Source organism: Oncorhynchus tshawytscha, linkage group LG02 (genome assembly GCF_018296145.1).
Source record: "Oncorhynchus tshawytscha isolate Ot180627B linkage group LG02, Otsh_v2.0, whole genome shotgun sequence".
In the NCBI taxonomy this organism is placed as follows: Eukaryota; Metazoa; Chordata; class Actinopteri; order Salmoniformes; family Salmonidae; genus Oncorhynchus; species Oncorhynchus tshawytscha.
This window is the reverse complement of record NC_056430.1, coordinates 37,135,498-37,152,325: the sequence shown is the minus strand read 5'-3', so window position 1 is coordinate 37,152,325 and position 16,828 is coordinate 37,135,498. Positions and strand designations below refer to the sequence as shown.

General features: G+C 40.7%; 1 protein-coding gene across 1 annotated transcript; it reads right to left on the bottom strand.

Moving 5' to 3' along the window:
- Positions 1 to 13,028: 13,028 nt before the first annotated feature.
- Positions 13,029 to 16,527, bottom strand: LOC112216703 (homeobox protein Hox-C5). Its single transcript, XM_024376718.1, has 2 exons — positions 15,864 to 16,527; positions 13,029 to 14,895 (listed from the first exon to the last, which is right to left on the bottom strand). Exons 1-2 carry the CDS (start codon positions 16,369 to 16,371, stop codon positions 14,681 to 14,683), a joined length of 723 nt encoding a protein of 240 aa, XP_024232486.1. The 5' UTR covers positions 16,372 to 16,527; the 3' UTR covers positions 13,029 to 14,680.
- Between the last annotated feature and the right edge of the window lie 301 nt (positions 16,528 to 16,828).

Below are 16,828 nucleotides of genomic sequence, written 5' to 3'. Positions count from 1 at the left end.
TAATGAATTTAGAATTCAAGAAGTCAGCGCCTTAGCACTGGTGATCTTCCCTTTTATACCTTTTAGTTGTGGATCTCTCAGGTCTCCTCTGTCAAGTAAATCTGAGGATGTGCTACACCTCAGTTAAATACAAAAGCGGATGCACCACTCCTCAGTCAAGTACAAAAGCGGATGCGTCACACCAAGTATGAGGACAGGCTCTTCCTGCCTTACACAATGTTTAACCTCCCACTTAGGGGGAGTTCTATTCAAGCAGTAATGATTCTAGCAGTTTCTCCCAATCAGATGCTTCTTTTTCAGGTGTAGGCGGTTCTTTCTGATACCACTCTTTTTCAGTAGGTTGAGGACTGCTTTCATCGGCGGGTGACATCGCCCATGCAGGAAGTTCATCAGGCACAGTCAGTTCTCTCATGATGATTGGTGGGTAAGGTGATGGGGGAGGGACATAGAGGAGATCCATTCTGTGTTGCACTACAGAGCCCCAGACCAAGGATGATTGACCGTCATCTTGAACTTCTTCCATTTTCTAATAATTGCGCCAACAGTTGTTGCCTTCTCACCAAGCTGCTTGCCTATTGTCCTGTAGCCCATCCCAGCCTTGTGCAGGTCTACAATTTTATCCCTGATGTCCTTACACAGCTCTCTGGTCTTGGCCATTGTGGAGAGATTGGAGTCTGTTTGATTGAGTGTGTAGACAGGTGTCTTTTATGCAGGTAACGAGTTCAAACAGGTGCAGTTAATACAGGTAATGAGTGGAGAACAGGAGGGCTTCTTAAAGAAAAACTAACAGGTCTGTGAGAGCCGGAATTCTTACTGGTTGGTAGGTGATCAAATACTTATGTCATGCAATAAAATGCTAATTAATTACTTAAAAATCATACAATGTGATTTTCTGAATTTTTGTTTTAGATTCCGTCTCTCACAGTTAAGGTGTACCTATGATAAAAATTACAGACCTCTACATGCTTTGTAAGTAGGAAAACCTGCAAAATTGACAGTGTATCAAATACTTGTTCTCTCCACTGTATATAGAACCGTTAGTGGTACCATATATTAAGCAAGCATAGAAACCTTTTTATTCTATCCAGAACCTTTTTTTCTAAGAGTGTAGGCCTAATTGGTGTATTATGGAGTGTCCTCTCCAAATCCTTTGTCGGGAAGAATTTGAATGTTGTATGGGAAAAAAAGAATATATTTTCAGTTATACACCCTCCAAGGTGTCGAAAGCCATGTAGGCTCCAATGCTACCCACAGTTGTGTCAAGTTGGCTTAATGTTTTGTACACTCAGTGTATATCACAATATATTTATTTTCTCTCGCCGATGCAGTTTAATCAAGTTGGAAGACTCTTTCATATTCTTCTAGTCAGGATGTTCCAGTTCTCTAGTTTTCACAAACAGTTCTCCACAAATCCATGAAACCCGTTTGGCAATCAAAGGATGTTAGATGTTAACTGGGAAAAAACAGCCTACATGTGTCTATTGATTGAATTTTGATTATGTAAAAGTTCCTTCATGTACACCACTTGAGATGCACTCAAACAATGAATACTCTGTGCTTGCACAAAAGTTGACCCCAATATTATTAGTGTGTTTCTGGCCTACCAAGGACTGACGTGTACTCGATATCGATATTGATGATGAATCTTCAAAGATGATTAGCCTATATTGTAATCGTTTGTTAAAGCAATAAACTCATTATAATAGTGGGGAAATGGTTTTAATCATTCATAAAAAATGCAGCATTGAAATCCTACAGAATTTAAAGCTAACACAATAAAATACAAGATTAGGCCTTAAAAAACAAGTTAAGCTTCTATTGAAACGAATAAGTTCAGTTAACAAGTGTTTTTATGTAGAAGTGAAAGTTGAAAGGAGTATTCGGGGTGCAATAGCTGAGTATGATAGCAGACTAGATTATTGATTGTACTGATTTAATAACTGAGGCATAGGCTGTTCTCAATGTTGTTAAGGGTTGGATAAGTGAGTAGAGGTGATAATAATTCAGAGGTGAATGGATGAAATATATAGCATGCAGGGTATGTTTATAGCATGCTGGGTATGTTTTTAAAATTAGGAGGACAGATCTGGAGAAATGTGGCCCTGATGGAAACTGTAATATAATGCACATCATTCATTTTAAAGGTTAGTTCTATTGTTATTGTAAAAATGCAGTAAAGACGTCATGTTATTAATACACATGTTTGAGCATAGAAGAATTAGAGGTGGTACAACACTGATTTGAGTAACTGGTGGAATTGACATGCATTGTAGCATCTTTACAAATAAAAGTGTGATAATCCTGTATGAATCTGGAATAATGATGAGTGAGAAAGTTACAGAGGGTCAAAGATCATACCCCCAAGTCATACTAAGCTCTCTCCACTACCAGTAACAAGGGAAGTTAGCATGTCTTGGGGGGTATGATTTTTGACCCTCTGTAATTTTTCTCTGGCTGGAGTCTCTGACGATTTTTAGGGCCTTCGTCTGACACTGCCTGGTATAGAGGTCCTGGATGGCAGGGAGCTAATCCTAAGGATGTACTGGGCGGTTCCCACTACCCTCTGTAGCATCTTGTGGTCGGATGCCAAGCAGTTGCCATACCATAAGGTGATGCAGCCAGTCAAGATGCTCTCAATTGTGCAGCTGTATAACGTTTTGAGGGCCCATGACAAATCTTTTCTGCCTCCTGAGGGGAAAGAGGCATTGTCGTACCCTCTTCACGACTGTGTTGCTGTGTTTGGACCATGATAGATCCTTCACTTCCCATCGATGTGAATGGGGGTGTGCTCGGCCCTCCGTTTCCTGTAGTCCACGATCAGCTCCTTTGTCTTGCTGACATTGAGTGAGAGGTTGTTGTCCTGGCACCACACTGCCAGGTCTCTGAGTTCCTCCCTATAGACTGTCTCATCGTAATCATCATCATGATTGGCAAACTTAATGATGGTGTTGGAGTCTTGCGCAGCCACGCGGTTGTGGGTGAACAGGGAGTACAGGAGGATAATAATTTTGACAGGATACCTTGGCGTTCTTGGGAACAGGGATTATGGTGGTCTCCGTGCTACGGGGTGATAGTCATTTAGACAGGTTACTTTGGCGTTCTTGGGCACAGGAACTATGGTGGTATGCTTGAAACATGTAGGTATTACAAACTGGGTCAGGAAGAGGTTGAAAATGTCAGTAAAGACATTTGCCAGTTGGTCAGCAGATTCTCTGAGTCTGCGTCTTTGTAAGCCGTCTGACCCTATGGCCTTGTGAATGTTAAAGGGAAATGTTGAACATTGTCCACTTCATATTTATCTCCAGCACCACCCCAACATCAACATATGTGAAAATTGCACATTTTTAAGTTTTGTAGTAAAAAAAAGATAGAGGCAGGTAAGTGTTTCCAATGATATCATCAGTGTGCATCATATGATTTTAACCAATTACAAGTAGGCATTGCCCACTAATTGTCTACTAATTGGTTGATGATGTCATTGGAAACATTTATCTTTCCTATATCTTTTTACGACAAAACATAGAAATGTGTCTTTTTCATGTACAGTGGGGCAAAAAAGTATTTAGTCAGCCACCAATTGTGCAAGTTCTCCCACTTAAAAAGATGAGAGAGGCCTGTAAGTTTCATCATAGGTACACTTCAACTATGACAGACAGAATGAGAAAAACAAATCCAGAAAATCACATTGTAGGATTTTTTATGAATTTATTTGCAAATTATGGTGGAAAAGAAGTATTTGGTCACCTACAATCAAGCAAGATTTCTGGCTCTCACAGACCTGTAACTTCTTCTTTAAGAGGCTCATCTGTCCTCCACTTGTTACCTGTATTAATGGCACCTGTTTGAACTTGTTATCAGTATAAAAGACACCTGTCCACAACCTCAAACAGTCACACTCCAAACTCCACTATGGCCAAGACCAAAGAGCTGTCAAAGGACACCAGAAACAAAATTGTAGACCTGCACCAGGCTGGGAAGACTGAATCTGCAATAGGTAAGCAGCTTGGTTTGAAGAAATCAACTGTGGGAGCAATTATTAGGAAATGGAAGACATACAAGACACTGATAACCTCCCGCTATCTGGGGCTCCACGCAAGATCTCACCCCGTGGGGTCAAAATGATCACAAGAATGGTGAGCAAAAATCCCAGAACCACACGGGGGGACCGAGTGAATGACCTGCAGAGAGCTGGGACCAAAGTAACAAAGCCTACCATCAGTAACACACTACGCCGCCAGGGACTCATATCCTGCAGTGCCAGACGTGTCCCCCTGCTTAAGCCAGTACATGTCCAGGCCCGTCTGAAGTTTGCTAGAGAGCATTTGGATGATCCAGAAGAAGATTGGGAGAATGTCATATGGTCAGATGAAACCAAAATATAACTTTTTGGTAAAAACTCAACTCGTCGTGTTTGGAGGACAAAGAATGCTGAGTTGCATCCAAAGAGCACCATACCTACTGTGAAGCATGGATGTGGAAACATCATGCTTTGGGGCTGTTTTTCTGCAAAGGGACCAGGACGACTGCCTCGTGCAAAGGAAAGAATGAATGGGGCCATGTATTGTGAGATTTTGAGTGAAAACCTCCTTCCATCAGCAAGGGCATTGAAGATGAAACGTGGCTGGGTCTTTCAGCATGACAATGATCCCAAACACACCGCCCGGGCAACGAAGGAGTGGCTTCGTAAGAAGCATTTCAAAGTCCTGGAGTGGCCTAGCCAGTCTCCAGATCTCAACCCCATAGAAAATCTTTGGAGGGAGTTGAAGGTCCGTGTTGCCCAGCAACAGCCCCAAAACATCACTGCTCTAGAGGAGATCTGCATGGAGGAATGGGCCAAAATACCAGCAACAGTGTGTGAAAACCTTGTGAAGACTTACAGAAAATGTTTGACCTCTGTCATTGCCAACAATACTGATTTACCACCATAATTTGCAAATAAATTCATTAAAAATCCTACAATGTGATTTTTAGTTTTTTTTTCTCATTTTGTCTGTCATAGTTGAAGTATACCTATGATGAAAATTACTGGCCTCTCTCATCTTTTTAAGTGGGAGAACTTGCACAATTGGTGGCTGACTAAATACTTTTTTGCCCCACTGTATGTTGATGTTTAGGTGGTGTTGGAGATGATGAATATGAATTTGAACAATTTAGAAATTTGCCTTTAACCTGTTTACTCAAATCACCTACAGAGAGCATGATCACACAGTCATATAGAACACCTCACTAGAATACCTCATGATAAGCTGTTGACCATACTGTTTACCAAGAGAGTTTATCTATATTTCTTCAGGGGGCTGTAAATTTACCACCACAACCCGATGCTGGCCCTAAGACCGCACTCAACAAGCTGTATATGGCCATAACCAAACAAGAAAATGCTCATCCGTATGCGGCGCTCCTAGTGGCCTGTTATTTTAATGCAGGAAAACTGAAATCCTCCTTACCTAATTTCTACCAGCATGTCACCTGTGCAACTAGAGGCGAAACTCTAGATCACCTTTACTCCACACACAGAGAAGCATACAAAGATCTCCCTCGCCCTCGATTTGGCAAATCTGACCATAAATCTATGCTTCTGATTCCTGCTTACAAGCACAAACTCAAACAGGAAGTACCAGTAACGCACTCAATACGGAAATGGTCCGATGAAGCGGATGCTAAACTACAGGACTTTTTCGCAAGCACAAACAGGAATATGTTCCGTTACTCATCCAATGGCATTGAGGAATTTAACACATCCGTCACGTCTTCATTAATAAGTACATTGATGACATCGTCCCCACAGTGACCCTCCATACATACCCCAACCAGAAGCCATGGACTACAGGCAACATCCACACTAAGCTAATAGTTTGAGCTGCTGCGTTCAAGGAACTTAACACTAACCTGGACGCTTATAAAAAACATATGCTACTCCCTCTGACGAACCATCAGACATGTTTCAATTATACAACACTATAGCATGCCCAACATGACCATATTACACCCCTGTGGAACCTCATAACAAACTCAACTTTAACTTTTAGAGTCAAGATCATTTAAAATTCCAGCGCCATCCCCTTCTATGATAACCCTAATGAATCAGGTACATTTGAGAGAGAGATAAAGGAAAGCAGCAGTGATTATGACCATTGAAGACAGAGACTGGGCACAACATCTCCAATACACTTCCATATAAATTCACTCACCGAGTCAGCATATAGGTCAATGTTATTCTCTGAGGCCGACCAGAACATATCCCAGTCGGCGTGATCAAAACAATCTTGAAGGGTGGATTCCAATTGGTCAGACCAGCATTGAATGGTTCTAGTCACTTGTACATCCTGTTTGAGTTTCTGCCTATAAGACGGTAGGAGCAAGATGCCGCCCTCACTTCAGCAAATCCGACCACAACGCCATCTTGCTCCTCCCGTCTTATAGGCAGAAACTCAAACAGGATGTACCAGTGATGAGAACCATTTCTTAACCAGAAACCATGGATGGATGGTGGCATTCGTGCAAAACTGAAAGCACGAACCACCGCATTTAACCATGGAAAGAGGTCTGGGAAAATGGCTGAATATAAACAGTGTAGTTATTCCCTCCGCAAGGCAATCAAACAAGTGAAATGCTGGTACAGGGACAAAGTGAAGTCGCAATTCAATGGCTCAGACACGAGACGTATGTGGCAGGGTCTACAGGAAATCACGGACTACAAAAAGAAAATCAGCCACATCATGCACACTGACGTCACGCTTCCAGACAAACTACACACCTTCTTTGCCAGCTTTGAGGATAATACAGTGCCACCATCTCGGTCCGCTAACAACAACTGTGCCCCCCCTCCTCCTTCTCTGTGGCCGATGTGAGTAAAACATTTAAACGTGTTAAACCCTCGCAAGATTGCTGGCCCACATGGCATCCTTAGCGGCGTCCTCAGATCATGCGCAGACCAGCTGGCTGGTGTGTTTACGGACATATTCAATCGCTCCCTATCCCAGTCTGCTGTACCCAGGAAGGCAAAGATAACTGAACTAAATGATTACCGCCCCATAGCACTCACTTTTGTCATCATGAAGTGCTTTGCGAGACTAGTCAAGGATCATATCACCTGCACCTTACCGGCCACTTCAGTTTGCATACCGCCCTAACAGGTCCACAGACAATGCAATCGCCATCACACTGCACACTGCCCTATCCCATCTGGACAAGAGGAATACCTATGTAAGAATGCTGTTCATTGACTACAGCTCAGCATTCAACACCATAGTACCCTCCGAGCTCATCATCACATCTGCTAACCATGTGTGTGTGACAAATAAAATTTGATTTGATTTGATTTGATTTGATCAAGCTGGAGGCCCTGGGCCATGACCCTGCCCTGTGCAATTGAGTCCTGGACTTTCTGACTGGCCGCCCTCAGGTGGTGAAGGTAGGAAACAACATCTCCACCTCACTGACCCTCAACACTGGGGCCCCACAAGGGTGTGTGCTCAGCCCCCTCCTGTACTCCCTGTTCACCCACGACTGCATGGCCATGCACGCCTCCAACTCAATCCTCAAGTTTGGAGAAGGCAGTGGAGGAGAAGGTGGAAAGTTTTAAGTTCCTCGGCGTACACATCAACGACAAACTGAAATGGTCCAGCCAAACAGATAGTGTGGTGAAGAAGGCGCAACAGCGCCTTTTCAACCTCAGGAGGCTGAAGAAATTTTGCTTGTCACCCAAAACCCTGACTAACTTTTACAGATCCACAATCGAGAGCATCCTGTCGGGCTGTATCACCGCCTGGTACGGCAAAGGCTCCACCCTCAAACGCAAGGTTCTCCAGAGGGTGGTGCAGTCTGGGGGCAAACTACCTGCCCTCCATGACACCTATAGCACCCGATGTCACAGGAAGGCAAAAAAGATAATCAAAGACAATAACCACCCGAGCCACTGCCTGCTCACCCGCTATCATCCAGAAGGCGAGGTCAGTACAGGTGCATCAAAACTGGGACCGAGAGACTGAAGAACAGCTTCTATCTCAAGCCATCAGACTACTAAACAGCAATCACTAACTCAGAAAGACTGCTGCCTACATGGGGACCCAATCACTGGCCACTTTAACAAATGGATCACTAGTCACCTTAAACAATGCCACTTTAATAATTTTTTACATATCTTACATTACTCATATCATATGTATATACCTTATTTTATACCATCTATTGCACCTTGCCTATGCCGCTCATTTGGCCATCGCTCATCCATATATTTATTACACCCCTTTTAGATTTGTGTGTATTAGGTAGTTGTTGGGGAACTGTTAGATTACTTAGATATTACTGCACTGTCGGAACCAGAAGCATTTCGCTACACTCGCATTAACATCTGCTCACCATCTGTATGTGGCAAATAACATTTGATTTGAAGCCAGCAGTTTTGTTGTTGCTTAAATTACACAATGCTATAAGCATGCCCAACATGACCATATTACACCCTTGCGGAACCTCATAGCAAACTAAACTTTTCATTTTAGAGTCAAGATCATTTAAAATGTATAGCGGTGGCCTGTAGTATTTTTTAAAGTCTCATTATAACATTGAATATCACAGGTACCTGTCCAATGTTATGTTTAAAACCTCTTAAGGATCAGGCCCTTTTTTTCCAATTTTTGCCTAAAATGACATACCCAAATCTAACTGCCTGTACCTCAGGTCCTGAAGCAAGGATATGCATATGCTTTATAACATTTGAAAGGAAACACTTTGAAGGTTGTGGAAAAGTGAAATTAATGTAGGAGAATATAACACATTAGATCTGGAAGATAATACAAACAACAAAAACATTATTTGTTGTTACATCATCTTTGAAATGCAAGAGAAAGGCCATAATATAATATTGCAGTTTAGGCGCCATTTAGATTGTGACCACTAGATGGCAGCAGTGTGTACAAAGTTTCAGATTGATCCAGTGAAGCATTGCAATACTGAACAATATCTACCCAAATGTGCCGAATTGGTCAATAGATACATTTTCAAGTTCATAACTACAGAGAACATACAAAAATTATATGGTAATACAAAATGTAAGTTTACACACTCCCAGGAATGTCATACATGATGGATCATTAGCGTATACACTAACTTTCACACATCTAGATGGCCGGGTGGAGTGGGTGTGGAGCCAGAGACAGCAGGGGTTCAAACTGTAGAACCCAGTTCCCACATTTTAATTTAAAAATATATTTTATCAAGCAAAACTATACTACATTTTATCTCTGGGACCTTCAGGATGACAAGTCAGAGCAAGATTACTGAATGTAAGTACATTATTTAGCTTCAGAGGTGAATGTATCAATCCAGTTGCTGTGAAAAAAGTTTTCTGTTGTTGTGCACTCTCCTCAAACAATAGCATGGTATTTTTTCACTGTAATAGCTACTGTAAATTGGACAGTGCAGTTAGATTAACAATAATTTATTTTTTCTGCCCATATAAGACGTGTCTATGTCCTGGAAAGTTTGCTGTTACTTACAACGTCATGCTAATCACATTAGTGCACGTTAGCTAAACTGTCCCGGTATAGGGACACCGAACCCGTAGAGGTTTACTGAGGCCAGAATTGCAGCAGTCTGTAGAGAGTAGTCAAACAGACATGACATCACATGACCCAATCTTTATATCCTGAACCATAATAGGGATCTGGCCCTGACTGTATCTGTCATGTAAAAAATGTATTCCAGCAATATTGACATTTTTGTTGATATTCAATTAATTCAGAAATGAACTCCTGTCCTCATTTCCTAGGCTACTGGTGAAGCTTTAGCTAGGCTACTCATGGAAACTTCCATACAGCCTCTGGGGGAATCTATTCAAAACAAACATCAAACAAATAAAGAAACAAATCACCACTTGTAAAACCTGTCTATTGAACTAACAGCAAGCCACCATCTAACGTTAAACACAAGCAAACCACTAGGCCTACCCAGCTGGGATTTTTTAAGTTAAATTCAGAGGGCCAGAAAATTAGACTTGCACAATCTGTTCCTGTGTTCAGTAAGGACCGGGAGTCTCTAATGAATGAATGGGTGCCTGCGATACTGGCAGGCATCACAGGGTTTAATGGTCCAACCGGCTGTTATGCTACAAACTTTGAGATTGAATAATTGCTATCACAAACCACGTTACCATTCAAAGTTTTTATGCGAGTAAAGTCATAGCTTATATTTTTTTAAATCACGACAGCTGTGATGGAAACAGAGAGTTTCGGTACAATTTTATAAATGCGACAAATAATTTGTTCATTCGAGATGGTGAGCTGTTTTTGTCGTAAAATTAATTGTGCGAGAAATGGTGGTGGAAACGCCTTTATGCTAAAATATTGAAATAATAAGCATAATGTCGAAGTAAACTTGGAGTCACGCGATGATATGGTGTGTCCTCCCACTAAGACTCGGGAAACCATGCAGTTTATTAGAATACATCTGAAATTAAACTATGATGAACTTCACAGGGTGGTGAATGGGTGGTTGATGCTCCACAGGGTGGTTGATGCTCCTTGCCAATAAATATAGAGGGTCTTATTCTGCTTGACTGCCGTTTGACAAATAAAAAATATTCTTGCGCTTATCCATAATAATCTCATTGTGTAGACTATACACCTTTATGCGGATTTTAGAATATATATCTGTCGAGAAGTTGGATAGAAACCTAGCATGTAAGTAGCCTGATAGCAGCAGAATGGTTCCTTTGTAGACTACCCCCACCCCCACTCCCACCCCACTCACACAGACATGGGCACAATACTATTCAATACAGTGAGCTGTGATTAACTTTTGAAACTAAGTTGATAGCCTACAATTGCTTCCATGTTGAATTTTTAAAGGAGTTATTATTTGTTCATTACTAATCAACCTAATCATTTTGTTTTATGTTCATGTTCCCTTAAAAACATTAAGCTATTAACTCTATTAACTCTGTATGGTGATTGCTGAATCAAAGCTGATTGATTGCTGGATCAACTAAACAAAATTAACTCAAAGACAATCACATTGCAATGTTGACGTCTAGTTATGTAACGACAACTCCACATACGTCAAGAGAACACAGGGGGCTTCCGATATGCTACAAGCTACAAAGACCTAAATGAAACGCACTTAGCCTATACTGAACTGTTAACCCCCACAGCATCACATCTATACCACATGCAACTAGTCTACCTTTAAAAGTAATCTGAGTCGTGAGAAAATGCCAACATGTAAAGAGCCTAATTGAAAACCATTCGCGCCAGATCACCAAGGCATTTATCAGGCTAACATTAAAATTACAGTATTAATTAACCCCCCTGGTGTTACAAGGGGCAGGTGTCTATTTCATTACCAGCAAGATAAACAAGATTATTAACTTACTGCACCGTCTGGGAACCATTTGCCTGAGTCAAACGATGAGAGTGTAGAGTATTGAGGGCTAGATAGTCCTTACTAAACGCCTCATACCCCACCGTCCACTCAGATACGAGCGTCCAACAGCTGCGATTCACGACAGTTAAGATTACATATGATGTAAATATATCGAGGACTGGGTTGTCAGCTCTCCCAAACCATAAAACTTACTTTAATGGCATCACGTGTTCCCCGCGAGCCACTCAGGGTCAGCGCCCTAGGCCCTTCTGCATACACAACCTCCAAAAGTTTAAAAGTACAAAAGACAGACAGACGGAAACTAAAAAGCAGGCTATCCAATAGAAGAAGAAAAAACTACTCTACGCGTCAAGTCTGAAACTGACATACCCGACAGGTATACCCGATAGGTATGTCAGACGTACGACTTCTTGAGGGAACTATAACCACAATAATGAAGAGGTGAGTAATGTTTGTTTCATTCTTTCTGACATGGAACAGGGTTTGACATGTAAATAGTGTTGGGGAAATACTGTACCAAGAAGTTGCAGAAGACTGCAAGGTATACACCAGTTTATCCTCTTGTGGAAAGGACTCCTTCACATGTGAAAGGGCTTGAGGAGGGGAGGGGTTGTCCAGCACTGTTTACCTGTGTTGATATGTTTGAGACAGCAAGGTTGATGCTGCGTGATGACGGCTACAGAGGTTCCTCCTGAGGATTTGTTACATGGGGTCATACTGCTCCCGGTGTAGGATCATGGAGGGAATGCATGTAGGCTACTTTTACAGACAGACAAGATAGTTGACCCTAATAATTACACCAAACCAGAATTCTCTATAACCAGCGTTTTTTTAAATGATCGATGCAAAAGTGATACTTTAGTGCATGTTTCGCTCAAAGGTGGCTCCATAAATGTGTTTTTGATCGAAAAGTTCCGTCAGAAACGTTGATATGGACAACATGTGACATTAAGGAAGAAATCATGTTTGGACCTGTTTTGAGATCAAATAAATTATAAATGATAGTTTCGGGTCCAAAGTTGGTGGATCATTCAAAACGACAAGAGAAAGCTTTTACGTTGTCACATAAGTTAGATATTGTGTTGAATGTTCCTGGAAATAGCCCAAGAGAATAATATATTTCTAGTTCAACTGCTGCTTGGGATTTTGATTAAAAGTTTTCTTTTCCCTGGGAAAATGATATTCATTTTGTCAATCTTGGGTGATTAAGTTACTATTTTAGCAAAATGAACAGATTGGTTACATCAAATGGAAATAGCGTTTTCTCCTGTATTCAGAGCCTCCCTGGAAGTGCATCTGTTTCGCTAGACAGAAAACAACTGTCGTTGTTTGAGCGGTGTTAGGGAAAGCTGTAAAGTTTTATGACACGACCGGGCCATAAAGTTTTACAGGCATCCGTCTGTACTGTAAACAATTACTAAGGAAGTGGAGCCTGACAGTGAACCGGTGAGCACGTTGAGAACTGCTAAGGGCCAAAGACTAAAAAAACAGCCACTTCTTCTTGGAGTTGGCTAATCAAACCGCTACTGAATTAGCCGCACAAAGTTCCAGTATACCATTGTACTTTCCCACACCCGTTTTCCCCGTGACACATTCAAAAGACATTGTTGTAACATGAAGCACATACGACGCTGTTTTTTTCCCCCCAAATTCACCCATCTTTATTTCATTACTTAAAACACAAACATAGCACGAATGCCTTTCTCCTCAAGATTTCAGTCCACTTCAAAGATAACACTTCAGCAATCTATAATCAAGATGAGCAAGTTTAAATCTAAGCTATACTATGGTGCTAACTGTTCTAGTTAATATAGGTAATTCAAGTGCATTTCGTTCCAGAGGATCATCCTCCATTAAACCACTCAATAGATTATTATTATTTCTAAAAAGTGAAAAGAAACTTGGTCAAGAATATGTTAAATGTAATATGTGAATTTGTTTTACCTACAAGGCCTTCAAAGTTGTATATGTGAGGAATTATAACCGTGTAGCATATGAGAAAAGGTTCTGACACTTGTGTGCTTTGTGGCAGCCGCCGGAAACGAGAAAATTGTTTAATTGTTAGCTACTCATTGTGGACATGAGTCTCCTGCCTCATGACAACCTTTATGTCAACCCAAAATCTCACATTAGTTGGAGAGATACGTTTTCAGAAGAAAAACAATACCACGTCTGTGTTCTTCACTTTCAAACCTTAGGTACATGAATAATGAATCATTATTGAAGTGAACATAAGTTACACATCAGGCCTACATACATTCTAGATTCTACAGATAGTCTTTTTGTTTGCCCATATTCCCAAGTAATGTGAAATTTGCAGGACATGTAGGATGTTGGGCTATTGCCCAATTCTCAGCTGTAATCTGCCACTACATGTATTTTTCGTGTTTTACAAAATATTCTAAATTGCTAATAATGATTTGTGACAAATGTAATGCTGAGGTTTAAAAACAAATCCCATGATCATACTTGGCACATTAGGTCAGATCTTAGTCAACAATCAGGCCAAATGTTATGTTTCCCCCAAATAAGAAGCCCCTGCCTATACTGGCAAGTTATGTAGCCTAATACAATATACCTTTTCAGATGAGGAAACCATTCACAGTATACATGTTAACTACGAAATGTATAGTAAGGTTTAAGTATATCACTGTTCTCACGACACTTTATGTCCAAAACCAATCATTTTAGGTGGACTATTTTAAATACAATCACAGAATGATATAGCCCTCGCAATTTACTAAAATGTTTCTATGTTACCTCTTAAAATGTTTCTATGTTACACCGTTGTTTAAACGGGGCTGGTAAAAAACACAATCAGAAAATAAATACTTAAGGAGTTTGAAGATAAACTACAAGGAATTTATTTACGTTGTTGTTTTTTAATATAAATAATAGGCACCTCTCACGAAGAAAACAATAGTGATAGTACAGTAGTAATACGATAATAACAATAAAACGTTCAGCTTTAAAATACTTTAAGGTAAAAAAAAGGTAAGTGGTGAAATGTTACAATTTTCGCTAATTAATATATTTCAAGCGTTTCTATTCTCACAAGTTATATAAGACTCTGCTGAACAAGTACATATTCAAATATAGAAAATAAAACAATACAACATTCAAACCAAATGACAGGTATATTACATAATCAGATCCATAATCGAAGAATGTTCAATATTTGTCATCACACTGAAACATCGCATCACAAAAGTCACTGTTTGGAAACATGGGTGGTGCTGACAGTCTTTGAATGACATCTCTAAGGAACGTTGATAACGTTTGAAAATGGCTCCATGTTTTAGATTGACTCTTTAATTTTAAGCTTTGAGTCCTTCTTCCACTTCATTCGTCGGTTCTGGAACCAGATTTTGATCTGCCTCTCGTTCAGACAGAGAGTATGGGCGATCTCGATACGCCTACGACGCGTCAGATACCGGTTGAAATGGAACTCTTTCTCCAACTCCAGAGTTTGGTAGCGCGTGTAACTCGTCCTTGACCTTTTACCGTCAGCCTCTGGAGTGTAATTGAGAGAAAAATAATCTGTGACCACACTGGAAATGTGACAATTCAAAGAAACATTCTCAACATTATCACTTAAAATATGTCTTAACTTGTCAATGGACATGCAATGACTTGTAGCATATCAATTAATAAGAATTAATAGCAAAACACAGCCTCTACTGTGACTATATCCTCATGTTAAAGATTACTTCAACATTTGAATGTTACTGTATGGCTTAATGAATATAGCCTATATGAGGATAGCTGGATAACTGGATAAATGGTCATCAATGTGGAGCTGCGTGAGTTACCAAAACCCAGGCAAAAAGGTGGCCATTCGGGTTCACTCAATGAAACTACAATGAAAGTATATTACTAGTAGGCTTATTACTAATAATATTATTGTTATTATAATAATCATTATTATTATAACTACAACTAAAACTAAAACAAGGTCGTTACAGTTACAGAAATATCAGTTGAGCCTCTAAAGTAGGTTACATGCCCTGTTACATAACACAAAATAAGTTGCCATGGCAAGTAAGTAGACTATTCAAATTTGATAAACGTTCAGTTAAAGTGCACAGTGAAATCCACAATCTCACCCTTCAACTCTCCTCAAAATAAGCATAGGCCTACTTATCATACTATCTTGTTTTGATTCTAAAGTAGAATGAAAACATTGTTTGTTGAGATTTTTAAGGGACTTGTGTCTCCCTTATCCAATTACCCTGTCATAAATTTGGACGCAGATCGCTTCTTCGGTGTAACAGGACATTTTTACGAGCAATTGATGACTTTGTCATAAAATTTACGACTGCGAGTTTTATTATTTCCGAATACAGCCTATGAAACTCAAGAAAGAAAAAGTGTGAATGGACTCAGGAGGGTAAAAATAGAGACACACATGGAGGAGAGAGGGTGTGAGAAAGAAACTTCCCTTTGTACAAAATAAAGAAAAGATATACATGAAACTTTACCGTGACCCATGTGTAGTTTCGTCATCCAGGGATATATTTGTGGTTGCGGTTCGCTGGTTTGTGGCTGAGTAGAATGGTTTCCTTGTCTTACTGGCTGGACGGGTTGCAAACTTACGACTTTGATCTCGCCTGTTTGAGTCTTGCATATATGCATTTCGCTGAAATCCGAGTCCGTCTCGGGTTTGCGACAATACAGTCCGAGATTTAGAGAACCCTGGCGGCTTGTCTGCTCGTTCATGTGGCGTCTCTGGGAAGCGTCTCCTGTGGAAGACTCTGGTCGTGGTGTAAGGTCGCCAGGATTGCCATGCAGCCCAGAGTTCATCTCTACCATGCCAAGGGAGCTCGAGGACGGTGGGGACGCGAATGACCCCCGGTGATCATGCCCTCCAAAACCACAGTAGCCGGACACGTTGAGTTCGGAGCTAGAGCCGTATCCATGGTTGTGCAAAGCGAAGGCTGACGCCTCGTGAGTTTGCTTAAACAATGAGTTGGCTACGTAAGAGCTCATTTCAAGAGAAAACGCTAAGGAAACGAAATGGAAGCATTTATATGGACTAAATTATTGCATTCAAGTTTTTATTTAACACGATAATTGTAAAATATGTAGGCCTACAGATAGCAGTTGTAACGGTTTGTTATTATTATTGCGTTTGATTTGTAGCTCTTTTGAAGTTCATGGGGTTTTATCCTAAAAATGACCACGATTTATAGGTGGGTGATTTTTTATTTTTTTCTCCATTGCCCAAATATGGGATGTTTAAAAATAATCACGTGCTCGTATCGGCCAGTCATAAATTTGGTTAGATCACACTTGGAGGTTATTGATGGAAATAGGAGAAACGCCTGATATCCGGGCAGCGGGGACCCTGTTGGGGCACTGGCGGTGCAGTGCTGGACGAAAGGCCGAGAGCGTCACCTGGTGCCAGGGATGGATAAGGCCATAAAACTCACAAGCCCCCCCACAT